The sequence below is a fragment of the Mollisia scopiformis genome, assembly GCF_001500285.1.
Source record: "Mollisia scopiformis unplaced genomic scaffold LY89scaffold_25, whole genome shotgun sequence".
In the NCBI taxonomy this organism is placed as follows: Eukaryota; Fungi; Ascomycota; class Leotiomycetes; order Helotiales; family Mollisiaceae; genus Mollisia; species Mollisia scopiformis.
In genome coordinates this window covers 168394-186790 of record NW_017263605.1, presented here as the reverse complement: position 1 = coordinate 186790, position 18397 = coordinate 168394, and the positions used below count along the sequence as shown (strand labels likewise).

At 47.5% G+C, this 18397-nt stretch overlaps 7 protein-coding genes across 7 annotated transcripts; 4 read left to right on the top strand and 3 right to left on the bottom strand.

Annotated features, from left to right (window-relative positions):
• Nucleotides 1-86: 86 nt before the first annotated feature.
• Nucleotides 87-1446, top strand: LY89DRAFT_655400 (NADH-quinone oxidoreductase). The gene is made up of 5 exons (XM_018212340.1): nucleotides 87-444; nucleotides 500-527; nucleotides 582-674; nucleotides 724-940; nucleotides 1000-1446. The coding sequence occupies exons 1-5, from the start codon at nucleotides 149-151 to the stop codon at nucleotides 1056-1058; spliced, it is 693 nt and encodes a 230-aa protein (XP_018065011.1). The 5' UTR covers nucleotides 87-148; the 3' UTR covers nucleotides 1059-1446.
• A 3393-nt stretch (nucleotides 1447-4839) lies between these two features.
• LY89DRAFT_248016 (uncharacterized protein) lies at nucleotides 4840-6586 on the bottom strand. The gene is made up of 2 exons (XM_018206162.1): nucleotides 6346-6586; nucleotides 4840-6294 (listed from the first exon to the last, which is right to left on the bottom strand). Exons 1-2 carry the CDS (start codon nucleotides 6406-6408, stop codon nucleotides 5098-5100), a joined length of 1260 nt encoding a protein of 419 aa, XP_018065010.1. The 5' UTR covers nucleotides 6409-6586; the 3' UTR covers nucleotides 4840-5097.
• Nucleotides 6587-9209: 2623 nt separating this feature from the next.
• LY89DRAFT_248086 (uncharacterized protein) lies at nucleotides 9210-10148 on the top strand. The gene is made up of 2 exons (XM_018206163.1): nucleotides 9210-9849; nucleotides 9913-10148. The coding sequence occupies exons 1-2, from the start codon at nucleotides 9515-9517 to the stop codon at nucleotides 10061-10063; spliced, it is 486 nt and encodes a 161-aa protein (XP_018065009.1). The 5' UTR covers nucleotides 9210-9514; the 3' UTR covers nucleotides 10064-10148.
• LY89DRAFT_248170 (uncharacterized protein) lies at nucleotides 10149-11961 on the top strand. The gene is made up of 3 exons (XM_018206164.1): nucleotides 10149-11081; nucleotides 11288-11591; nucleotides 11687-11961. The coding sequence occupies exons 1-3, from the start codon at nucleotides 10233-10235 to the stop codon at nucleotides 11746-11748; spliced, it is 1215 nt and encodes a 404-aa protein (XP_018065008.1). The 5' UTR covers nucleotides 10149-10232; the 3' UTR covers nucleotides 11749-11961.
• On the bottom strand, nucleotides 11832-12902 carry LY89DRAFT_689311 (protein-L-isoaspartate O-methyltransferase). Its single transcript, XM_018215883.1, has 2 exons — nucleotides 12656-12902; nucleotides 11832-12593 (listed from the first exon to the last, which is right to left on the bottom strand). The coding sequence occupies exons 1-2, from the start codon at nucleotides 12755-12757 to the stop codon at nucleotides 12003-12005; spliced, it is 693 nt and encodes a 230-aa protein (XP_018065007.1). The 5' UTR covers nucleotides 12758-12902; the 3' UTR covers nucleotides 11832-12002.
• Nucleotides 12903-14022: 1120 nt separating this feature from the next.
• On the top strand, nucleotides 14023-15208 carry LY89DRAFT_759536 (uncharacterized protein; the record flags this gene model as incomplete). Its single annotated transcript, XM_018221463.1, has 5 exons — nucleotides 14023-14069; nucleotides 14122-14172; nucleotides 14236-14288; nucleotides 14341-14400; nucleotides 14452-15208. Exons 1-5 carry the CDS (start codon nucleotides 14046-14048, stop codon nucleotides 15206-15208), a joined length of 945 nt encoding a protein of 314 aa, XP_018065006.1. The 5' UTR covers nucleotides 14023-14045.
• A 1942-nt stretch (nucleotides 15209-17150) lies between these two features.
• On the bottom strand, nucleotides 17151-18034 carry LY89DRAFT_596049 (putative metal homeostatis protein BSD2; the record flags this gene model as incomplete). Its single annotated transcript, XM_018209893.1, has 2 exons — nucleotides 17151-17750; nucleotides 17804-18034. The coding sequence occupies 2 exons, from the start codon at nucleotides 18032-18034 to the stop codon at nucleotides 17151-17153; spliced, it is 831 nt and encodes a 276-aa protein (XP_018065005.1).
• Between the last annotated feature and the right edge of the window lie 363 nt (nucleotides 18035-18397).

The following is an 18397-nucleotide window of genomic DNA, read 5'->3' as shown; positions in this document are numbered from 1 at the left end:
TGATAGTTTAGTCCTAATGTGAAGAGTTTTAATTTCGAGGTTCTACAGCCTGAACGCACGGACTTTTGTCCCCATGTTCGTTAGCAGTTCGGCCTTCAGACCTCCATATCCACCCCTCTTCAACGAAATTGCCACGAGCAACAACATCATGGCATCTGCGAAGCACTTGACGATGCTCGTGGCTCGAGGCCGCCCAGCTGCGAGGCTCACGAACTCCGTACGACCTTTCGCGCCGACGACAAGTTCGCTGGCAGCTTTCTCGACAAGTACTCTTCGAGCATACGCCACTCCCTCTGGACCGCCACCACCAGGTTTCCGGTTACCAAAGCCTGAGAGATGGGATGAGAGCAAGGAATCTTCGTTGGATAAGGCTGGAAAGTACTTCTTGTTGACCGAGATGGCCCGGGGAATGTATGTTGTGCTGGAACAATTCTTCAGACCTCCGTAAGTCGAGCCATTGAACTTCTAGTTGGCATTGCAGAGTCCTAATTCCATGCAGGTACACCATCTACTATCCATTTGAGAAGGTATATCTGATATTCATGAGCAATGGTGGCGTGGCGAATGCTCATATCTGTTAGGGTCCAATCTCTCCACGTTTCCGAGGTGAACATGCTTTGCGAAGATATCCTTCCGGCGAGGAGCGTTGTATTGCCTGCAAGCTCTGTGAAGCTGTAAGTGCAAAGACGTTAGAAGAGTGAATGCTCGGCTCACAGAGAATAGATCTGCCCAGCGCAGGCCATCACAATTGAAGCAGAGGAGCGTGAGGATGGTAGTCGAAGAACAACCCGATACGATATCGACATGACCAAATGCATCTATTGCGGCTTCTGTCAGGAAAGCTGTCCGGTTGATGCCATTGTCGAGTCACCCAATGCCGAATATGCGACAGAGACTAGGGAAGAGCTGTTATACAACAAGGAAAAATTACTTGCGAATGGTAGGGTCCCCAATCCGGTTACGACGCTATTTCCATGAAATACTAACCTCTGTTTCAAGGTGATAAGTGGGAGCCAGAATTGGCAGCAGCGGCAAGAGCAGATGCACCATACAGATAATGCACGACTTTTTCATTGGTCCTTTAGCACATTGTACATTGAAGACTGTTTATAGTTCAAGAAAACCGGCTGGAGTTCCTTCCAGTGATAATACCACTGCATCAAAATCATGATACGGGAGGCGTCTTACCTACCAACCACTGTGAGTGAAGATGGCCGTCGTATCGATACATGTTATTATTACAAGGAGAAATATTTGCAGAAAGTCCTGCAAGTTCTGCATTGTATTTATGGTGCTGATGGGATCGGAAGCCCCGCACCATACACATTGCTCTTCTCGGCTCGCAGTCAAGTCAACGAGGCTGTGAACGGCTAGGCCATATATTGGTGTTTTGTTGCTTTGGATCTAGTTATTCTGAAGTTCTGACCATTCTCAACGTATTCAAACCATAAAATGCGGGTCTACATGGAAATCAATCTTTTTTACAAGATAGTGATCAAGTGTGGACTCTTGCCAAGCATCTCTGTTTGTTTTTTTGTGTATTTGATAAGAATCGGATTGATGCCCAGTCAAATCGGAATCAGCCCATTTTTCATTGGGTATAATTAGTAAGTCGAGCAGAATAATAGCTCACAAGCCAGTCTAAGCTCTCCAGTGAACAATTCACGCTTCATCTGAGCAGCATGACGTTTGCAGAGAACGTATGCAATCACAGTGGCAGGAACCTGACCTAGAAGTTTCTAGTGGCATAGGTCGGTACGTTCCGAATTTTGTCGACCGTCACCTTGTGTGCATTCTCAACAATATATTCTTGGTGCTGAATGGATGGCAGAGACAAAATTGCTGAGGAGCTATCAAGCACCGGTACCTCCTTCCCCAGAGTTTGGTGACGCTAGCTTATAGCGAGAACACCATCCACATCTTGATAGCTCCTGCCCTCTGCCGGCCGAGACTGACCTAAAAGGGTCTCGAGCTACTATCTCCGAAACTTGACGCATTCACCTCAATTTCCTAAGCCAATCCGATCCAGAATTCCGAGATGGATGTCTTCAATTCTCATCACCTTCCACACGGAACTACATGATGTGTTTTGCAAGCACCTCAGTATAGAGTTACTCTCGTCTTTTACTTTCACCGACTTACCTTCGGTCATTTAGCAAATATCTCTACCCACGTCTGGATATCCACCAAGGACCAATTTTGGTTAGATGTCTCGCTGACTTTGTGGAGTCCACTTTATTGTTACTCCGCTTTGCAAACTTCTTCCTTCTGGTCATAAATGAGCTCCAAGGACGGCTCTTGAGAGTGGTGAAGTGCCGCGATTATTGCTTTCTCCGATACACTTACTCCGCAATGCCGTTCAGCGCTTCGGTTCTACGATGACATGGCTAGAACTTCCTTCAGCCCTGTGGAGCTTTTGTGGATCTCCTATGCATCCGCCCGGACCTAGTATGGCCAAGTAGGCGCCGGCACACGCACAAACACACAACGACGAGTTGTCCTCCAGCAGCCATCGATACTGGCAACAGTTGGAATTATCTCGGGAGGTGGAGGTATTGATTGACCATTCAAGACTACCTATTTTCTCCACCACAATAATGGCCATCCGAATTCTTGTCTTGCAGCAGTTCCAAACCGATCCACATCATAGTCAAGGCAAGATACACAGAATCGTTCGATGCTCGGACCAAGAGCACGCTGTCATTTCTGGTTTCGTAGGCTTAAAGAAACGTTCTAGCACGCCCAAAAGTAGTTCCAAGGTGAACTACCAAGGCAAGTTTTCACCAAGCGTTCCTGCAATTATGGACCTCTCTAAAACTCGCTTCTCTCTGGCCAGCAACAGTGTAAGCTAGGCGAAGATAACTATGATGAGTAAGGCTAAAGGCCAGTCCTCTCAACAGATTGAAAACCCTTAGTCCTCGAGAATGGGACCGACTTTTATTGGCAAACTGCTAGAAGCTTTCTACAGCCTTGCCCAGCCCTGTCGGCAATCCCCAACCAGCTAGACGAAGCTGGTTTAGCCTTCAATTGTCGAATGGCTACTGACCTGCCATAGGGCACGGATTCTGGTTCGTCTCTCTATCTCAACTCAACACTAATGATAGTTCTTTCACTTGGCACCTCAAATTGAGCATATTTGCATGACGCTACCGGTACTTTTCGTACCTCTCACGCCCACCGCAATGCCAAGCACCACAGCAAAAATGCCTCTCCTACAGAAATCTGGGCAGAGACTAATACCACCCTTCTGAGTTTTTTCTAACGACCAGTTTCCACCCATCCGCCAAGCTAAAACGTCTGGCAATTCCAAACGAATTTGCTAAGAATATGACACTCATAGCTCGAGGCCACTTCCGAGTCCGCTGCTGCTTTTCGGAGTCATTCTCTTGTCTCAACTTCGCCAAGGCTTGACAGTACCCATTGATGAGGTCGCTAGCCAGACTGAGCATCGGTTCAACCTGAGCACGCCATAACCTTTTGTAAGTCAAAATCGAAACTACACGTCAGATCCAAGCCAAGCCTGCTCTTGCTCTGCTTCATGCCCTGGCCTCACCTGGAACCAGGTATACCGTCTAAACCCACCATCAGATCCAATGGACTCGCTGGACTCGCTGTTTCTTATCCAAGAAAAGTAAATATAAACCAGAAAAAGCTGTTCACCTCCAGAAGGTTCGCATTCAATCCATCACCTGATTTCTGATAGTAACAAGATGAACGACTTTGGCGTACCTAGCCCAGCCAGGAGCTACAACACAGGCTAAAGAGCTCTGTGTTTAGCTTGCTGTGCCAAGAATATACTTGCTTTCACGCTACTCCACCCGCAATGTCAAGTTCTTACGTCTTGTGATACCACAAAACATTTCCAAGGAAATGGAGTGGGAATACTAGGTACTCAACACCACGGAGATCAGACACATTCAACGTCAGTGATTGTATATTATGGTTACGCACGTTTTCCCCCTTCGAAAGTCCGGTCCTGATGAGAGACATTTAGAGGAGGAGTGGAAAGTGCAATTAATCCAAACATTGCGAAGCGTAGACAGCGAATACAGTCCAGCTGCAAGCTTCGGTAGGTGAGGGGCGTCGAGGGGATTTGGCTGGTCCAATTCGTGGAGAATATGTGTACTGTAGTATCAAGGTAGATAGCTTGTTGGCTGTTCGTCCTCCTTTGCTTGGATAACGAGTGTTGTTGAAATTGGAGATTGAGGAGTAGCAGTTTAAATATAAAGCCCCGTAAATTTAACTAGAAGCACAAATCGGATAATAGTTAAATTGAATGCCAAAATGTGGGTTGAGGCTTCAGCGTCTCTCGACAGCAAAAGTGAGATTGATTAATGCCGGACATTCAGAGAATTTGAATGTCCCTACCATTCAAGTTCGTCGTTTAAGGCACAAGTGCGGTTCACATTCAAGTTCACGCAGTTCATAGTAATGACAGTGCAACTCTCAGTCATTGAGACGAAACATTCTTGCCAGAAAAGTCCTGCATTAAGCAGAACGTGTCTATTTATTACTTTTAAGGTATACAAATCAAACCGCGGAGCGAGCTACGTCGCTATTGATATACTGCGACGACGCTGAAACCTTCCTGTACACGCCTCGGCCGTAATGCTTTGCTGATTCGAAACTTTGCAAACAAGAAACAGACGAAGTCGACTAGAACGCCACTTTGAAGGACCCGAACCCAAAGGAAAAGAAAGAACCAAAAGGGAAAATATGTGTACTCGTATTTGCCTCTGAGAAAATACCAAGGCGATCTGTCACTTTCTTTCAAGTGCAGATATTCTGTTCAACGTGAAAGCCGAAGAACCTTTGTCTCATCACTGAGAATCATTGCTATGCACCCTAAAAGATGCGCCCACCCGATGCAATGTCTCCTTTCTAATGTGTCCCTCATAGGATATTCCCAAACCCGAAATCCAGACCAAAGACTCCGATGTGTGCGTGACATTGACCAACGCCTCGAACCCGACCCGAAAGAAAGAGTGGAAAATGTATAGGGTTTTGTACAAGCGAACCATTAAGTGTAGGATGAGACAAGCGACCAAGGATATGGTGTCGCTGGTGAAAATATGTTTCTCTTGGTAAGAAGCTGCCTTACTGCTGAGAGTTCTGCGAACCACCTGGGCAGTCGAAGTAATCTGATGTCAGATACTTATTCCAATCCAGAGTTTCTCCTGGGGTTTCAACGAGATTCTCCGTATAGGCGTCGTTGAAGAACGATTGGGGCTGCCCATTATCTGCATCAAACTGCATGTCCAATGCAGATTGGGCGAGAGTCGATGACAAACCATCTAGAGTGGGGTGAGTTTGCTGCCCGACAGAAGTATTGAAATTTGGTTGTGGTTGAGATTGCGACTGAGGACCGAAATCGTAATAACTGCTAGCTAGGTTACCGCTTCCAGCCATCATCAGCTGATGATGTGGGTTGTTGAGATCAAGTGTGGAGCCTAGAAGACCTTGAGCGTTGGCTGGCAATTGAGCTGTGAATGGAGAGTAATTGGGATGATATGGATCCGTGCTGAACGCTGGTGGCGGCGGTGGTTGAAATTGTGATTGTTGAGGCGTTGGCGGTTGCTGTCCATATCCGGAAGATTGGCGAGAGAACGTGGCAGGCTTTTGAGGTGGCGTAGAGTTGACACTGTGTATGGAGTTTGGTGTAGGAACTTGCATAGGGGACCCCGCAGCTGAAGGTACAGCTGCTGGCATCGACATCCTTCGATGGTCGGAAGGTTTGAACGGCTCTGTAGCCTGGAAAGATGCAGACCGATTATGAGACACAGAAGTGAAGCTTTGCGGTCGTACTGGCCGGGCGGCAGGATATGGTTGATGTCTGTACATCGCCCCATGTTGAGCTTGATACATATTCTGGTTGTGGTTGGTCTGTTGCATATGCATTTGCATTTGCGCTGGACCTTGATTCGGTATCTGCGAATGGTTGGCGGCAAATCCAGATGGGTGTTGCTCCGAAGCTTCCATAGACTGTGCGACGAGGGTTCGTAGAGCGACGTTGCTTGCTAGGTAGGCACCCAATCTCTCATTGAATTCGCCATTGCGATCCATGGGGAAATGGTGAGTAACGTTTCGGTACTTCGGAGGCAAATCATCTTCTTCCTCGTACATCTCCTCGTTCGCAACACCTTCGACCGTGATTTTGAAACCGCGACCCGTTCGTTTCTTGTGTATCTCGGAAGCTCTGTGAGCAGACTCGACTCTCGCTTCTAGACTTCTGTCGCTCCTCCTCGACGCAGCGACATAAGCACGTTCTTGATTTTCTTCGTGCGTTCGCTCCGTCTATAAAGGGTATCAGTATTGCCAATCGCTATCTAGCAATGGGATACGTACCTTCATCGGCTTTGTTGGTGGGAGAAATGTCCGTGGTGGACTGCGTCTGGTATCCTTAGGCATGGCTGGCAGCTGGTACTGCGACTTTCGCACCTCGAATCGAATTGGTTCGAGATTGTGTCGAACAAATAAGAATGCAGGGGGTTCGAATGTTATAAGGATGAGAGCAGAGTAGACTAGAACTCTGCACCGTTAAATCTAGCGGTGCGGCCGGGTTACCAGAAAATGAAGAAAGCTGGAGTGTTGTAGAAGCGAGCAGCGAAAAGTCCCAAAGATGAGATAACAATACTAGTTAGTTACTATTTGCGGGAAATTCCCCGGAGACGCATTCGTCGTCGCTCAAGAATGGCAGGTCAATGAGAGAGAGACCCCGCTCGGAGTCAATTGGTTTGACGTGCAGAGCGGTGCAGGTGCAGCAGGATGCGGTGCACACAGAACAGAGCGGAGGTTGGAGATGTGGTGGTTGTGGGCTGTCGGCGAAAACTGAGCGGCGATAGCGCGGTCGATGTTGAGATGCTTGCTGCGAAGGCCAGCGATCGAAGAACACACAAGCGAGCAAGACTGGCAAGGGGGGTTTCGAAGGTCGTATCTTCGAGGAGACTTTCTTTTCTTTTCTTTTCTTTTCTTTTGCGAGATAAATAATACGGAGCCAGAATTGGCCAAATAGATAAGGTCCAGAAAGTAGGGAGGAGCAAGAAGAAGACGAAATCGTCGCTGAGCTTGGGAGGGGTAGGTAGTAATACTTGGCAGATAAGGAGGCAAAGAGGAAAGAGCAACCACTCACTCACTCACTCCCCACGCAGAACGAAGGTACATGGCTGATGATATAGAGTTTGATTTTTGGGCGAGCCCGGATCAGAGCACAATTCCCGAATTCCCAGCTACTGTAGAAACTACCCAAGGATACCCGTCACCTCTTCTCGCACACTGCTGCTGTTGCTAAGAAATAGCGATGACCAAAACAGCCCCTCTCATCTGCCGCCCACTCTTCTTCGAGTGACGGTCAAATTAAACGAGAGACAAAACCCACGGGGAGGACACTTCCCACCGATGGCTGGTTGAACCTATCACCAGGGTATCAACTAACTACCTAGGTACCTTCTCCGCTCCTCTTCTCCAACTCTTCTCGACAAGAACACGAATGCGAGCGAACGTCAGTGGCGAATATGTTGTTTGAGGAGGTATTATTAATCGCTTTCTCTCCGACACAGTGTCACTCGTCAGCCACATTAGAGTTAAGCAGATTCTCCTCTCTGGCTCTTGTCGATCGATGGGCCAGTCCTTCCGACGGGGAAGGGAGGGAAATTTATTGGGGCTGCACATGCACTGACAGAAGAAACTCAGATCCTAGCGTTGATTTGGCCAGATTCGCGAGCACCCCCGGATCGTGAAAGTAATTCCAACATCCCTCCTCCTCTTCACCCGGGGTCCCCTTCCCGGTCACCTTCTTTTTCCACTGACTGGCTCAAGCGTGCAGCTGGCTATAAGAGCTGTGGTAGCAATTAGGTTCAAGACCCCGAGACCTACCTGAGAAGGGGTAAGTACAGGTTTGGGTAACAGGCTTTTCCAATTCGGAGCCCAAGCTGTGCAGCATCCCCTGCTGTTCAAGAGAATAAAAACGGATATCTTTTGACATTGCCAACTGATTCAAAGTCCATCCGAGGTCTTTTACCGTAAGTCGGTGGCAGAATACAGTACACCCAAAGATCTGCGCCAAAGTTTCACCAACTCCACCGACCGGTAGGAATCGGTGGATGGCCAGTCGCATCAGAATTGGACAATGAATGGCACGCTTATGTCAGTTCACATGATTCGTATTCGTGTGCGGCCGGCCCCCTCGAACAAGCACTACGTCGTTGGTTCTGATGGTTGCTAGATTCCGTTCTTAGCTTCATGAAACACCCAGCTACTACAGTAGGTTTTGCGGTTCTTGTGGGGGCTGAGAGTAATTATCCATCTTATGTCCCTATGAAGAAGGTGGAAATCCAAGAAGTGACGTGGGAGTCGGGGGATGAGAATTAATCTGAGATGATGTGGGAGTGGGTGAGATCGGAGGAGCAGCGCTCCTGGTTCCACTCATCGAAGTCCCGAAGGAGCTACCTCGGGAACTACGTTGGCCCGAAAGCCGAATATATTGCGCAACGTGAATGGGACTTTTCACGAAAGCATCAAGAGTTCCCGTGCTTTCGAGGAGCAGGTAGAAAGGACGGCCTGTATCATGTCTAGCATCAATGAAACGATAGAGAGATTTCCAACTTTGGAGATTCCAAGGCCAAGGTAGGAATAACAAAGATAACCACATGCAAAACAAAGATTCCAAGCAGACAATAATGTTGACCCCAGGCTTGTCCCTCTGACGGAAGTCCTTCGAGATCTTTTCGTCCGGTCTAGACTTGGTGACACACAGCTCAGCTCAAAATCCCATCTGACCGCGCATGGGATTCTGAAAAGCCCGATTTCCGGATGGCCCGCGAGAGTCGCCACCAGGGTCTGGCCATCGTGCAAATGAAAAATGTGGGAAGCAGACTTCCGCCACGGAAAATACCCAGGATCATTCATGCTATTAAAGCCTCCATCGTTCGACTTTGGATCGCAAGTTGCCGTCGTTTGCTTGCTTGCTTACTCGCTCGATATTATTGCGTAGGCGCCCCAGGAAAAAGCAGATAGGGTACCGTTGTCGCGGCCTGAGCAGTAGACTCCTGGCCCATCGGAAATTTGCTGAGAATCTTGTGTTCGCGTTGTTCGCATCGATGTTTTGTTCTTTCTGGGTCGACTCTGTTGTCGTCGCATCCTGCAGAATTGTAAACTGCCTTAATCAATTCCAACTCTCCTCGGTTAGCATGCCTATCTGGGTCGTGCTTGCATAGAATTTCAATGTGCTCGCGATTTTCTTCTCTCTTCTTCACTTTACACATACCTCATTTCTGGGTCATACTGCCATTCAGCATGATCCTCTCTATCATTACATGAGCATCCATTTCCGATTACAGGCCCATTCTGGTGCTGTGCCGCATCGGTCACCCCAGATTTGAACAAGGCTCTGGTCGATCGATTGAGACCCAAGCAACCAGTCAGCCCTAGCCTCGTTCTGCTCCTCTGAAGCAAGTCGAAATAATCAGTCTTCGTGCACCAACGGTACTCTTTTTCCTTCTGCGAACTCGGGTCCAAGATGGCACCAGAACTACTACCAGAAATCTATCTTCACTCGGCACAATTCATTTCGTCACCATCAACGATAGCAAATTGCTGTCTTGTCTCGAAGGAGTTCTATCGAATATTTACGCCGTACCTGTATAAACACTTGAATCTTCGCACAGGTCCACCTAACCCGGATGAAAAATCTGAACACGATCCAACGCGGGCCTTGAGAAGACTGAGAATTGCTTATCTCAACGATCGATTTCTCTTTACGAAGCATTTTGAGATCTCTGTTCACACGGGGAACGATATTATTATGTCGAGATACCTCTCATCCATGTCAAATATTGTGTCTTTCTCAGCCGAGTAAGTAAGGTGCAAGTTCCTTTGACAGATATCTCTCAACGTGTATGACCTCATGGTTCCCAGGAATAAGATGTCGCAACATTGGAAAGATATCGTCTTTCGCGGCCAGAATCCATATGTTGGTTTGGCTGAAAGTACAATAATGAACTACAGTCTTCTAATTTCTAGGGAAATCTCTTTTCTAGTCTCTTGTCGTTTGGCCATGTGGAGATGAACTACTGTCAAGGAGTTTCTAGCAGAATCTTTCGAACAGATTCGTTCACTGACGTGGAAACAGCTTCAATGACACAAAGGCGCCTTACGTCTGCTCAGCGCTCAACCTCTTGCCGACCAGGACCCTCAGAGACCTTGAACTTCACGTCATTGATATCAATACATCTCCCATGAGCCATCAAGACCCAGTCCAAAACCAGTTTACTTGGCCCGACCTCCCTTACTTCCAGAATCTAAGGTCCCTCAAACTCTTCGGTCTTTGTGATCCCATGAGCCGGTTAGCGCGCGATATTGCAAGAGTTCTAATTGCCTCACCCCAACTCAAGATCCTTGGTTTAGGTATGCACATGTGTGACTTCATCATGAGATTCGGAATGCCTGGACTTGGCGACGGTACCAACAACAAGCTCCTTATTAAGGAAATCATCGATGAGATGCAGAAGTTGAGAGTGGCAGACGAGTCTCAGCTAGAGCTAGAGGAACTATGTCTAGGACTTGGAGGACTTCCGGGGTCACCACTTCCAGTCGAGCAGGCGATCCGTGATATTTCGCCTCTCACAAGATTGGAGAAGCTGCAAGTCCTACAATTGATTAACGGTGATGGTGTGCACACCACCTTCACAATAGATTCAGAGGCCTTCTACCCATGTACAAGCCTGAGACGTTTGGTTGTCGACATTCTCAACGATGACATCTCGGATATAATACAGACGTTACACTCTTCTTCAAGCAATCTTGTCGAGATTCAAATTCGTCGTACTCATTCCCAAGCACGGAAACTCCATCTTGGTCCACAATATCAAATGATGCCGGTCGAGCCGGGACTAGCATTACTCAAAACGCTCGGGACGGATTGGGTCAAAATGCATCTAGAGATGCCATCGGCCCTCGAAAGTCTGTTCCGTTTTCAAGAGAATGACAGGACGTATGCGAAGTTGGAAGAGTTATCTTTGTTTCTGACAGTAGGTCCTAATGGAACTGTTTATGGTTTGATTGGACCAGTAGAACACAGACAATGGGTAAGCACATCTTCAAACACCAGCTTCGTACAGATTCATGTTATTCCAATCTTCAGCTCGAGGATATCGTATGATGTCCAACACAAGCTGGCAACAATACACTACTGCAATGTCGAATTGACTTTCAGGCACTCATTGCCAGAAGATCGTCGTTCTCAAATCTCCCATCTCTCATATCATCGTTCCACCATGCTAACACCACACAGGCCCTCCTCCGCACCAGCCTCGTCAATCTCCCTTGTCTCCGTCGCCTACTCCTTCGATTCGACTGCCCCGTCCCCAAATCTGTTGCATCTTCCCTAGCATCTACTCTCTTCTCTGCTCATGAGGATTTCATGCACTTCCAGAACTTACCTTCAAACTTTACTTATATCACTTTGAAATCGTCGGAAAGTGAGTTTTTTAGTTTTAGGAGGATATTTGTCCCGGGTAGCATACCAATAGGTGTTGAGACTAGGAGAAGGGCGTGGAGTCTGGTCGATGTTCCGAGGGACGAGACAAATGATTGGAGTAAGTATCAATACCATTTTCTTTTAAATCCTTGGTGATTGTTCAGAGATGAGATTTACACGGAGGCTAGAAAAGGACTAATGACTTTCCCACAGATTGGGATGTAACACACGAACCACCCGAACCACATCAACGTTACTACTCCTCGGAGTTTTGATATCGCGAGCAGAATTTCAGGGGAATACCCACCTTGGTACAGGTACAGCATATAATAGCGGGATTAGGAGAAAAATTGGTATGGAAAATCTTTGGAGTCAGGTTCTTGAAGTATACAAATTGGGACATTCTGGAAAATCAATATGGTATATGGTGCGCGCCACTCGTCCTAAAGATCGAGACCTGAAAATGCAAAATCAACGCTAATTCCACTCTCCATGACATCCAAAAGTGTCCGTCCCATTCCTCTCCCTCTCACGGCCTCGGAGCATCCGTCAAAGGCACATACCTAACCCCAAACAACCTCTTCTTCGTAACCGTCCCCTCCACATCCTTATCCACCGTCCACACAAACTGCTCCCCCCTCTCATCCTCAACCGGAATGAATATCCGCCCGGGACACCTCAACTGCTCCACCAACTCCCCATGCACCTCCACAGCCGCCGCTCCCACATGGATCGCATCCCAGCCCTCCCCTCCCTCATCATTAAACCCCTTCCTCCCATCCCCCACCACGAACCTCACCTTCCCTTTCTCCAACATCTCCGTCCCCCTCTCGCCCTTGCGCATATTCGTCTCCGCCATATCTCTTAGTTGCGGGATATGCTCCAGTCCCACGACACGGCTGTTTGGTCCGGAAACAAGCTCGGCGAGAACAGCGGTTAGGTACCCGGACCCGGACCCGATGTCTAGGATCCGCGCGTTGGGCCGCGAGAGGAAGGGGAGGAGGGATTCCGCGGCGTGGGCGTGCATGTGTGGTGCGGAGATGGTGGCGGCGTGGCCGATGGATTGGGGGGAGTCTTCGTAGGCGTGGGAGGGGACGGGGCAGTAGTGGGCGCGGTCGACCTGGGGGGGTGGTTTTAGTTAGTGTTTGTTTGGGAGAAGGGGAGAGATGGAAGGAGGGATACCTTCATCATGGCTTCTTTTACGGCGGGGCTGGTGATTAGGGAGGCGGCGAAGAGGTTTTGGATTAATTCTGCGTTGGTGGCTCCTGAGCAGCGCCACGCCATGGTGAGGGTTGGGGCGCTGAAGGCGCGGATTAGATTTCGTAGGGAATTCAGTGTGGTGGATTGTTTATTTGTGTTGTTTGATAATTTGGGTTCTTTTATTGGAGAAGTTTTGAAGAGTTTGGTATTTGTTTGCGTGTGGTGAGTGTGTGAAGTTATATGAGTGTTTATCTTTTAAAGTGGGGTTGAGGCGGGGGTGGCAATCTGCAGCCTTGTCGCTTAGAAGAGCTTCCCCCTGAATGATGGACGACAGATGATGTGCTGCTTCTTTTTTGACATTTATGAGTAGCAAAAAGAACATGCCAATGGGCTTTGTCTTTCAGCTAGTTTTCGTACTCGTCATTAAAGTCACAATTTTGCACTTGTAGTCTTTGAGCTGCAGGTATACTCTGCAAGCTTGAATCACTAGTGTGATTTTGAAGCATGATATGAGAGAAACGAACTCCCATGGCCTTTGTAGGGAAAGGAGATGAAGCCCATGGATACGTTGAACATCACTCCAGATCGGACGTACTGTGTCGTCATGAACATCTGCATGGTCATCTTTATCAAAAATGATTAATCTTTGTCCTTCCATCTTGAGAACCGTGTCTGCTACTTCTCCTATGACCTAGGCATATTTCAAGTATGTAACCTTAGACTCTCTCATGTTGCCGGTTTAGTTTGATATGAGTAATGCTATCTTTCATGCAACAGTTAAAAGCATAGGGACTGAATGGCGAAGAATTCTTGAGATGGCTAGTCTTTCGTTGTCTAAAGCTCTCATGAGTAGAGTGAGAAACACGGTGGAACCTCAATGTGTGTACCTTGTATTATAGTTATATCTTGTCTTTCACTCTGTATCTGTTTTGTATGACCCAATTTGCTAGACTTGTAAAGCACAAATCGGTGTGCACAAAAAGGAAAGAGGCGGGAGAGAAAAAAAGAGTTAACTAACGGCATTGGACATCCACATCTTGTCTATAAATTCAGTAGCTACGAAATGAGCAGCGTTGGCTTCCTAGAACCCGATACCTGCGTTACACATGTTCCTGTTCATATCGTAAGACATGCAAAGCGTGAATCGGCGTACAGATGAAGGAAAGTAACAGGAGATGAAAGTAACTACAGAAGACCTCAGACATCCACTTCTTATCGATTATTCAATAACTTAAAGAATGGCTAGTGTTCTTTCCTTAGCATCGGCAACCGGGTTTACAGATATTCCTGTTCATATCTCACGATTGCTTTACCGATCGCGACCTTCAATCTTTCCTTCCTCCCTTCCACAACATCTCCACAGATCGACAAGATGGATCCCGATAACCGCGACCTGGTACGTCTAGAATAGCTGCAACTTGTGGGAATTTTATCATTAATAATCGCAGATCAGTCCGGGAGTGGAAGAGGATTCTTCAGTCCCCGCGTTCGGCTCAGAGGTAAGCTAAAATCTTTCGATTTCAGATCAAGATCGAGACCAGGACTAAGAATATATCAAGCAGGCTGGAGATAATCAAGGTGTTTCCGTTGAAGAAGAAGCTCCTGAATTAGTGGAGTAAGTCTCCTACTTCCGAAAGCCATATTGCACTGTGCTAACAAACTACCAGCGAAAGTAGCATCGACCTGACCTTTATCTTCGCTAAAGATGAAGCTCCTGAGTTTGAGAAGTAAGTCCCCTAGTTTTGAAACCATATTGCCCTGTGCTAATAAACTACCAGCGAACTTGGCCTCGACATGATCGATATCTTCGTTGGACCTAAGCCTATCCATTTCCGAGTCCATGAGAAGCTTCTCTCCACGAAGTCCGGATACTTCCGCAGCATGCTCGACGGAAAGTACAAGGAAGCTATCGAGCGTACCATCCACATGCCAGAAGATTCCCCAACTACTTTCAGTCTCTTCTTGAAGTGGCTGTATGGAGATGATCTCAAACACCTGGATAAACAGACCACGAAAAACCAGGCTCTGCTTCGTCAACGCATTGAGCTCTATGCCTTCGGAGAGAAGATTTTCAACGACCATTTGATGAATTGCGTCATCTCCTCCATCATCAGAATCTGCCGTATTCACGAGTTCCTCCCTTCGGCCTGTCTGGTGGAGTTTGCGTACAACAACACGAGAGAAGCTTCCCTGCTTCGCGCATGGATGTGTCGAGTCTACATTCACGCACTATACAAGGAGGACGATGAAGACTTTTCGATGTATGATATGGCTAAGGTCATGGAAACCGTCGAAGACTTGAGGATGGATATGATCACATTATTCAGGGCCAAGAACTCGGAGTCTATGTCTGAAAAATCTCCATTCCTTCTGGACAGTTGCTCATTCCATCATCACGATAACGAGGAGTGCGCGTATGCGGATCCAGAGAAGGGTTTCAAGGCGTTCTTAGAACAAATAGAAGTAGATGCAGCCGGCCACCCTTCTCGTTTTCGTAAGGGGCATCCACTTCTTTCTAGGGGAACATGTTTCTGAAGCAGATCTGTAGTTGAAACTCTGATTCGACTCTCTTATTCTCATGTTGCTCAAGGCGACATGTGCATGGCAATGAAATACTGACGGAATAACCAATGTAATGGCTTGCTTGAGAATTCTTCAGAGTGTTCAGACAAATTACTCAGATCACTATCTATTGAAAGCACGAGAAAGTGTTACATGCTGCTAAATTGATCAAGTGAAGAATAAGAGTGGATTCTCGCTTACCTCCTTTCACCTCGCTTATTTCTCGAGAAGTCAAACCGAACTTGAGAACCTAAATGCGTTGAAGTCCTAGAACAACTATTGCTACAAGCTACTACAAAGCTCATTTCCATGTCCTTATCCTAGCATTGAGAGTGTCAGAAAATACTCCTTGTCTATATCAACTTAGAGTCCGTTAGCTAGCACCTATACCATCTTCATCAAAGCAGCTGACTCTCGTCTCCGAAGAACAGACCATTTCAGCCATACTTCGGTATTAAGTTTAAGGACCTTCGCTATGGTGTCTTCTCAGTGGTTTTGTCCCCAAAATTTCCCGCCTGCCAAGCCATGACCTAAGATTTCCAAGCTCCCTATCCCAAGCTCTCCACTCCTTAAACTCCCTGGCAAGAATCATCATCTGATACCATATTTCCCACTGAATATGATAGGTCCAGCCGTTTCAATTCTTGCTTGTTATCACATCCTATGAGATGAAGAACAAAGTTATGAGAGCAGATAAGAGGACTTGCTTTTCTTGATCTGAAGCTTCTATTTAACCTTTGTTCATCGTCACTCTTTGAAATATTGATATTTTAAACTGCTTTTATTCCTGAATTATCGTCTAGATATCATTTCAAGTCAATAATCAAGATACCCACCACCTCAACACTAAAAAGAATCCCTCACTCTCCTCACCACCACTCTCTCCAGAATCCCCCTACCCTTCCCCTACTTCTCCCCATCTCACACTGACAAATTACCAATTCACAACAGCCTTTATCGTTATCGGCAACATTCCCTTCCAACCTCAGTCCAAACCTCAGTCAACTCCATCTAATCCTCGAGTGAGGGAGGCAGTTGTCCCGCTTACAGCGCGAACAGCGCGAATCGCGCAAATTGCGCATGTAGCGCATGTAGCGCATATCGCGCCATCAGCGCATCAAACCCGAAGCTGAGAAAATGAAGAATATTTTTTCTGAATCAGAGGAACCAAGTGCTAGAAAGTTCAAGAGAATAAGCTAAAGGAACAACTAAAGAAGAAGCAAGAAGAAGCTATTCAACCCATCATAATATCCCCCAATACAAAAATATCCACACTAAGAGGTGAAGTTTCCTTCCACCTCTTCTCGCTATGTCAAAGGAACAACCACCCCAGATCTCCTCGGCGACACAAGCTTTCCTCCATCGACCTCGCAATCCCCGCAAGCACCACTCACATACCTTCGCACTCAGCACCCACCCCAGTAGCATCTAGTAACTTGACCCGTATTCCTCCCCTCCTCCTCTCACTTAACTGACACACCTCTCCTCACAGAATTCCAAAACGACTTAGCAACCGAAGTGAGCATCCGCAACCTCGAGATAAAAGCCCCGAAATCCTTTCTCAGTTCTGGGGCTGACTGATAAGTAAATATTTGCCAGAAAGTTGTCAACACTACGGAGAATAAGGAGAGAATGGGAGGGGGTTGATTCTGAAATGTAGAATATATTACGAGACCACAATGTACAACAATATGTACCACAGCGAAACACAGACCAGAGAAATCAAAACGAAGATGTGATTTGTGGTCTCCTCTGAACATTTCATCATTCCATGCAACAGAAGCAGCAGCAGCAGCAGCAGCAGCAACGCCGAATTTCCCCGCTGTCCAAGCCTAGGCAACAAACAAGCACCTCCATCCCATATGAACGCCACACACTATCGATATTTGCTTAGCCCCGATGCCATTCCATTCCATCAGACAGCCGTCTCGGGTTCTTCTCCAGTAGCGATTATAGGAACAGGTAGCCCTCTGTCCGGGCTCTGGAGTACTAATTGTTCGTGCCTCCGTGCTTTCAGGAAATCGCTCACTGCTCGGATCAAGATGAACCAGCCGACGATCATGAGGATGTATGCAAGCCATTCGTTACTAGCGACATCACTCCACCCACCAGATCCCGAATCCATTCCTTGAGCAGCAGCAGCTTGGTTGACCTGGTTCGGGTCGAAATCGTGACTATCTGGGTTCGGAGGTTGCGTGTAGTTCGGATCTTGTCCATTTGCGGGTGGAGACATCCCACCCCCTGAGCCCTTCATGTAGAATCCGTATTGAACAAGAGTGATACCAAGACCGGCACGAGAGCCATTCTTGGCTGCGTGTGTAGTATGTAGGAGGTAGGTGAGAAGGAAACCAACGAGTTGGAATGACATTGAAATCATGCCGTTCCAGATGAAGGAGAATACGGATCCAACGGGGAGACCCTCGACGTAGACTTCATCTGGACCGCCCAGACCTGGTGCGAGAATAGTGGTTTCCCAGTAAGGTGGTGCGGCATCTGCTGCAGCCTGTTCGTATGTCTAGAAGATAGGTTAGTTGGCGCTTATCTCAAAATAAATTAGGGGTATCTCACAGGTGGGTGTTCCTCTTGCTTTTCTCCAGTCTCTGGCTTCGCACTGAGGTTTGCAAAGACCCCATCTGATGCTGACCCTCCGCCATACACTCTGCCCGTTGGTTGAGTAGGTTGTGAGAAGACCGGTAAATGTGTTGGCCGTCGCTCAATTATCGGTCTAGGCGGCTGAGTCGTCGACTCCGGTTGAGCACTCTCTTGTTCCACCGACGACGAAGAGGAAGTCCCCCTCATTAATCTCTGTCTGTCATCTCCATCATTCTCCTCGTCGCTATCAGACCCATCGGCATCAAAGGTATCCGCTAGATTCTGATCAACCGTAGCGTCATTATGTCTCGAAGTCGGTGAAGAAGCGCGGGACCGGAAAGACGGAGGCGGCGAGTTGGGTATCGTAGGACTTATAGGAGATTCTGTATCGTTCGCAGATACCTGGTGATAATTATTAGGATGTCTTCCATCGGCGTTGTGAATCCTGCTTGCGTGGCGAGGCTTGGCCGGAGGTGTACGTACCCTTTCATAACGTTGCGAGCTCATCGTGGGAGTGCGTACAGGAACAAAGAAAAGCAGTCGCTGTCGACTCGAAGACGAGCCTGAAAT

What these genes read in the sequence shown, in the direction of transcription:
- LY89DRAFT_655400 (XM_018212340.1), top strand. Translation starts at nt 149, where the DNA reads ATGGCATCTGCGAAGCACTTGACGATGCTCGTGGCTCGAGGCCGCCCA. An exon ending in CCTGCAAGCTCTGTGAAGCT is followed by an intron (nt 675 to 723) that starts GTAAGTGCAAAG and finishes CACAGAGAATAG; the next exon opens with ATCTGCCCAGCGCAGGCCAT. An exon ending in GGAAAAATTACTTGCGAATG is followed by an intron (nt 941 to 999) that starts GTAGGGTCCCCA and finishes CTCTGTTTCAAG; the next exon opens with GTGATAAGTGGGAGCCAGAA.
- LY89DRAFT_248016 (XM_018206162.1), bottom strand. Translation starts at nt 6,408, where the DNA reads ATGCCTAAGGATACCAGACGCAGTCCACCACGGACATTTCTCCCACCA. An exon ending in CACCAACAAAGCCGATGAAG is followed by an intron (nt 6,295 to 6,345) that starts GTACGTATCCCA and finishes TACCCTTTATAG; the next exon opens with ACGGAGCGAACGCACGAAGA.
- LY89DRAFT_248086 (XM_018206163.1), top strand. Translation starts at nt 9,515, where the DNA reads ATGGCACCAGAACTACTACCAGAAATCTATCTTCACTCGGCACAATTC. An exon ending in ATTGTGTCTTTCTCAGCCGA is followed by an intron (nt 9,850 to 9,912) that starts GTAAGTAAGGTG and finishes CATGGTTCCCAG; the next exon opens with GAATAAGATGTCGCAACATT.
- LY89DRAFT_248170 (XM_018206164.1), top strand. Translation starts at nt 10,233, where the DNA reads ATGAGCCATCAAGACCCAGTCCAAAACCAGTTTACTTGGCCCGACCTC. An exon ending in CAGTAGAACACAGACAATGG is followed by an intron (nt 11,082 to 11,287) that starts GTAAGCACATCT and finishes AACACCACACAG; the next exon opens with GCCCTCCTCCGCACCAGCCT. An exon ending in GGACGAGACAAATGATTGGA is followed by an intron (nt 11,592 to 11,686) that starts GTAAGTATCAAT and finishes ACTTTCCCACAG; the next exon opens with ATTGGGATGTAACACACGAA.
- LY89DRAFT_689311 (XM_018215883.1), bottom strand. Translation starts at nt 12,757, where the DNA reads ATGGCGTGGCGCTGCTCAGGAGCCACCAACGCAGAATTAATCCAAAAC. An exon ending in TAAAAGAAGCCATGATGAAG is followed by an intron (nt 12,594 to 12,655) that starts GTATCCCTCCTT and finishes CCACCCCCCCAG; the next exon opens with GTCGACCGCGCCCACTACTG.